General features: G+C 34.6%; 1 protein-coding gene and 1 pseudogene across 5 annotated transcripts in view; both read right to left on the bottom strand.

Moving 5' to 3' along the window:
• Positions 1-596: 596 nt before the first annotated feature.
• Positions 597-4,577, bottom strand: LOC105566383 (annotated as a pseudogene).
• Positions 4,571-6,205, bottom strand: part of LOC105566384 (facilitated trehalose transporter Tret1-like) — a 5,254-nt gene continuing 3,619 nt past the window's right edge. For 3 of the 5 annotated variants that reach the window (XM_012020329.1, XM_012020330.1, XM_012020331.1), the window contains exons 4-5: positions 5,106-5,990; positions 4,575-4,737 (exon numbers count right to left, since the gene is read on the bottom strand). In XM_012020329.1, coding sequence (XP_011875719.1) covers positions 4,667-4,737; positions 5,106-5,990 — 956 coding nt within the window. In that variant the 3' untranslated portion in view covers positions 4,575-4,666. Of the gene's footprint in view, positions 4,738-5,105; positions 5,991-6,205 lie in introns of all 5 variants that reach the window. The other 2 variants (XM_012020333.1, XM_012020332.1) reach the window with 2 other exon arrangements.

The raw sequence follows: 6,205 nt of genomic DNA, 5'->3' as shown, positions 1-6,205 counted from the left end.
ATAGAATATTTCGCTCAAAACTTGGCGCTGCAACATTTCTAAGCATGCGTGTGTTTAAAGTTGGTAAAAATAAAGAGCAAATTTGATTTAAAATGTGAATGGACATAAATGCGAAGTAGATTTAAGAGAGAGATACATTTATCTGTACATACGTATAGACTATAGAGACCGTGTTTCTTTTTCTAAACGAAACTGGTCACGCTTTTAAAACTGAGTACATTACGTTTCGGAGATAATAAGCTGCCGTTTTATTTCTTATTACGTAAAATGTATTATCTGGGTGTAAGAAGTGATCAGCTTAAAAGCTACGTAAATGTAAGAAAAAAGGAAACTTTATACATATTTTATAAATATAGGAAATTAATAGAATACAAATTAATAGAAATAATTAATTATTTATATCTACTAGAACAATACATTACTAGAAAAATTAAAAAACACGGCAGTATTTCGTGCCGAATGGCGTCCGCGTTACAGGCAGCGAGACGCAGTGCGTATCAATATTTGAAACATCAAATTGAGCAGAAGCATCTTAGCTGCATCTAAAAACTGGATGGGCGCAAGGAATCTTTAATAATTTAATCAATTGCTCAGGGTTTCTTTGCAATTTACATAGTAAAAGTGTTTATTATTTTCTACATTGAATATTAAGACTTTGTAAAACGTACAATATTAACATGGGACAATTGCAGAAATATGAGCATCGTTGTCTCCTCCACTACCCGCCAACCACTACAACGTTTATCACTTTACACCTTCTTTCTTCCCTACTCGTCACAGTATCCTGCCACTCTTCTTTCTTCCATCACGTACACTGGCAAACATAACTTTTGTATTTTTAAGGATTTTTTAACAGTCCATACGTCTCAAATACTCAAAATTACTCATACTACTACGAGATGATTGATACTACAAAATGCGTAATATATTATTATAGTTTAATTACCTTGTTAGAAAAAGGTGAGGAAAGAGCTTGGACTATTCGCTATCCTTAAACTGTTGTGTAAATCAAAGTTATTTTAATATATTTCCGCTATAAAATTAATAATAGGAAGAATTGTGCTGAGCATGAGATTATCTACATCATAAAATTTAATTCTTTTAATAATACTTTACATGCATATCCACTTTGTACCGCTAAATTTTTCTGGACGAAATGGTTTGTTATTTTAATAAGCATAATAATAAAGGAAATAATTGTTTTAATAAACATAATTTTTCACGTTTAAAATCAAGTTTTCGTGTTTAAATTGTATATTTTCCTATTTCAGTAAATACGATGAGAGAAAATTTAATTTTCTGATGTGTGTAACTTCATGCTGAGTCGGCGCAAAGTTTCATATCGCTTTTTATAACTTTTATAACAAGAATAGGATAAAACAACAACGTTAAGCACAATAACTGTAACTCTTGAAACGGGCGCTATCACATAGGTAATACCTTTACTGTTACCTTTGTTAATTCCAATACAGCTTCGTAAAAATAAATAAAATATGTAATAAAATTTTTCTTAAACACAATGCATAGGCCGAGTTATCACACAATCAGCAGTACTGATACCGGTGTATTATACATGAAGTGATTTTCATCAATCCGTTGAAATTTGTTCCGCAATTAAATAACTGGGCTATGCTCAGATGAAATAAGAATGGTATTGTGATTTCAATTTCCTAAGTCATTATATGGCACATCAGTAATATTAAAATGTGATAAATAACGTGACAAATACTCGCCGTTGAGGCACCATTAAAATGTTTTGTAATAAATACGAGAAAACAAGTTGTTTCATTGGTTTTCTAGAGACCGATCGTCAAAAGAAGTCGATAAGTGTATTCAAGTACTATTTCGTTCATTATATGCTATTCGATTAAACCACTGGTTCAGTTCTTCCAACCAGCTCTTCTTGAATTTGCTGTAACGACTTACACTTAGTCTCAGGCATGCAGAAATATGTGTATGGTACAGCAGTTATCATTATCAAAGCGTGCACATAGAACACATACTTTTGCGTGATCAAATTGATTAAAGGCTGATATGTCGATGTGGAGATAATAGAGGCTGTCGTACCGACAATATTGGCGACACAGCTGGCTACGCACTTAACATGTGGCGAAAAGATCTCACTCAATACCGTATTCGGCACTGAGATGATGCCGATGCATGAGGATATTTCGAAGAGCAACACCGCGAAAATCGGTAGAGCCTGAAGACTGGTGGGGTCATAGGCCGCGTCAAGAAGTTGATATTGTACACCTAAGCAGATTAGCGTGATAGTGATGCCCAAGCTGGAGACGATCATCAGAATTCGCCTGCCGAACTTATCGATCAGGTACATCGAAAGCATGGAACCGACGAATCCCATAGCGCTGACGATGATTACAATCACTGACGGCTCTAGAACTGTCACTTGAGCGTTTTGCAGGATGGTCTCCATGTAAGCCGACACAATGCTTTGGCTTATATGAAAATATACGAAGAGCAAAGACGTGAGTGTTTGCGCTGTCCACATGTAGGGAATTCTGAATTGCTTTATAACGTCCGCGAAAGGAAGACTCTTATTTTTTTCAATGAAGTTTTTCAGCGTTGTCAGCTCCGATTCCACATCGCAATTACGGTGATACCAAAGTATTGAGATTCGCGCTTTAGTTTCGTCTTTTATTTTGATGAAATAATGCGGCGATTCCGGCAACCACATGAAGATGATTATCGGTACAAAACAGAGAACGAAACTTATGAGAGCGCTCATCTCTAGTCTTAAAAACGCACCCATGATACTCATTATTAAGCTGCCTAGTCATAATCCGCTTACTCCTGCAAAAGAGAAAAGACTTCTCCTTAATATCATTTCTACGAAATTATTGATTGTTTACGGGATTTTGCATCCTTCTTTTATACTTTGCAATTTGTTCAGGTTATATTTTATTTTCTCACTTTTATAAAAATAATAAATCTGAGATATACGTAAAATAAAAACTTTAGATATTATATTATACTACGTAACAATGCGCTTATTAAAAATGTGTTGAATACACTAATTTTATTTGCTGAACATAATTGTGAGAAATACTGTAACGTACCTAAGGCAATCAGAGCTCCTCGAATTGTAGGATCCGCGATCTCACCTAGGTAAAGTGAGAAGCAGGTGTTTGCGTTTCCTACACTCATGCCAGCTACTAACCTGGCTGTATACAGCCATTCCACTCGATTGGCTATAATTATGAAAAACCAGCTGAGAGTTATCGTTGAACTCGTCACAAAGATGGCTGTTTTAGAGCCGAGATAGTTGACTGCAACCGAACCATAAATGGTGCCAATTAGTTTTCCTACACTTAATAGAGCGACTATCCAGGAAGCTTGGTTCATTGTCATGGGTATGGGAGATTCGGGTGAAGTCAGATTTGCGATGTATGGTGAACTCCACATCGCAATCATTCCCGTTTGTAGAAGCAGAAGATTGACTGAAAATCTAATAATCATTAGTCGATGTCCATATTTATTTCAATTTTAATATTTTTTTGCATACACAAATTCAAATAGATATTTCTTTAATCAAATACATATAAAAGAATTAGTTGAACATACTTATTTACTATATTTCGTGCCATTGATATGGTATTAATATTGCAACATTAATATAAGTAATACATACCTCCGATACCTGCGATCCATTGAGGCCATCGTTTTTTCGTATATTTTACTTTTCCCATCTTATAATCCATTCTGATTTTCTTGTAGAGCGCTTATGATTATAAATTTTCCGAGAAGTGCCACGCTCTGCTGTGTTAGAAAATAAGCGAATCGTTAAAGCCATTTCCACGTTAATAAGATTAAATATGTAATATACACGTAAAATTTTTAATCAGCTGTTAAGGTGTAATCAGTAGAAGAACTGTACAACTATCAATCTCTAATTATTTATCATTTAAGTTATACACATTTCTCATCTAAATTTATGATATGACTCTAACAGGATAATTATATAATTAATAAATTAGCCTTTTGTAATATTATCAATAGTTTTAAAAGACAATTATATGGCGTGATACTAGTACGAAATAATGTAAACCTTTCATACATTTCTAAGAAAAAGAATGCTTTACAGTGAAACTAAATGTTTTTACTTCATGTAAGATTGGTATTAGTTCATTCATGTTATTGAAAAATAACTTACGTATGTGAAAAGAATAAGACGAACTACACGTTAAACCGAGGAACAGTTGCTGCTAATCTTCCAAGTAGTAAATTGAGTCATGCAGTATGCTTACGGTTATAACACACGGTTCTTGCACATGAGTCAGAAAAATGTAACATCATGCGTAATAAAAAAAGTATGGTAGTCAACTGTTCACGTTTTTAAAACCAAATATAAAAGAAGTATGGTAGCCAACTGGTCACGCTTTTAAAATTGAGGACGTTACGTTTCGGAGATAATAAGCTGCCATGTCATTTCTTATCACGTAGAACGTATTACATGGGTATAAGAAGTGGTCACCTTAAAAGCTACGTAAATGTATGAAAAAAGGAAACTATATACATGTTTTATAAATAAAGGAAATTAATAGAATACAAATTAATAGGTATAATAAATTATTTATATCTATTAGAACAGTATATTACTACAAAAATTAAAAGACACATCAGTATTTTATGCTGAATGGCGTCTGTGTTACAGGCTGCGAGACGCAGTGCGTATCAATATTTGAAACATCAAATTGAGCAGAACCATGACAGCCGCATCTAAAAAATGGCTGGGCGTAAGAAATGTTTAATGGGTTTATTCGATTGCTCAGGGTTCTTTGACATAGTAAAAGTGTTTATTATTTTCAACATTGAATATTAAGACTTTGTGAAAAGTTTATTATTATATAATATTAAAATATGACAAAGAATGCGACAAATACGCGGCATAGCCGTTGAGATACCGTTAAATATGTTTTGTAATAAATACGAGAAAACAAGTTATTCCATTAATTTTCGAGAGACAAATCGTCAGAAGAATTCGACAAGTGTATTCAAGAACAATTTTGTTTATTATAATATATAGGATTAAACCTATTGTTCAGTTTTTTCAACCAGCTCTTCTTGAATTTGCTCTAACGACTTACACTTAGTCTCAGGCATGCAGAAATATGTGTATGGTACAGCAGTTATCATTATCAAAGCGTGCACATAGAACACGTACTTTTCCGTGATCAAATCGATTAAAGGCTGAAATGTCGACGTGGCGATAAAAGAGGTTGCCGCACCGAACAGGTTGGCAAAACAGCTGGCTATGCATTTAATGTGTGGCGGAAAAATCTCACCCAATACCGTGTACGGTACTGGGATGATGCCAATGAGCGAAGATATCTGAAAGAACAATATCGAGAATATCGGTAGTGCCTGAAGATTGGTGGGGTCATACCCCGCGTCGAGTAGCTGATATTGTACACCCAAGCAGATTAGCGTGATCGTGATTCCTAAGCTGGAGACAATCATCAGGATTCGCCTGCCGATCTTATCGATTAGGAATATGGAAAGCATGGAAGCGAATATTCCCGTAGCACTGGCGATAATTACAATCACTGACGGGTCTATAACGGTCACTTGGGCGTTTTGTAGGATGGTCTCCATGTAATAGAACACGATGCTTTGACTTAACTGAAAGTATGCGAAAAGTACGAACGAGAGTATTAGCGCTTTCCAAATATATGGGATTTTGAATTCCTTTATGATGTCTATGAAGGGTGGACTTTTATTCTTTTCAATGAAAAGTTTTAAAGCCTGTAGTTCCGCTTCTACATCGCAACCGCGATGATACCAGACTATCGAGGTTCGCGCTTTCGTCTCGTCTTTAATTTTGATGAAATAATACGGCGAAGACGGCAACCAAAAGAAGACGATTATCAGTATGAGACTGAGGGCGAAGCATATAGCAGCGCTCATCTTCATGCTTAAGATCGCTCCCATAGTGCTGATCATTACATAGCCGATTGCTATCCCAATCATAGCTGCAAAAGAGTTTACCTTTTTTGACATGTATATATTAATATAGTTAGTAATAACAACTGTTAAAAAGTAAATTGTAAAATAATTTATTAATGTGATCGTATGCGTTTCAATTTATAGAATTTTTTGCTTATTTCCGTGTTATCTCTTATTTTATTAGTTTACTAAATCAGAAAGCAATATCACATTGATGCAAATTAAAAACTTTATCTCCATT

The sequence above is a fragment of the Vollenhovia emeryi genome, unplaced genomic scaffold (genome assembly GCF_000949405.1).
Source record: "Vollenhovia emeryi isolate VEMERY1.0 unplaced genomic scaffold, V.emery_V1.0 DF939145.1, whole genome shotgun sequence".
Taxonomy (NCBI): domain Eukaryota; kingdom Metazoa; phylum Arthropoda; class Insecta; order Hymenoptera; family Formicidae; genus Vollenhovia; species Vollenhovia emeryi.
This window is presented reverse-complemented; position numbering and strand designations above follow the sequence as displayed.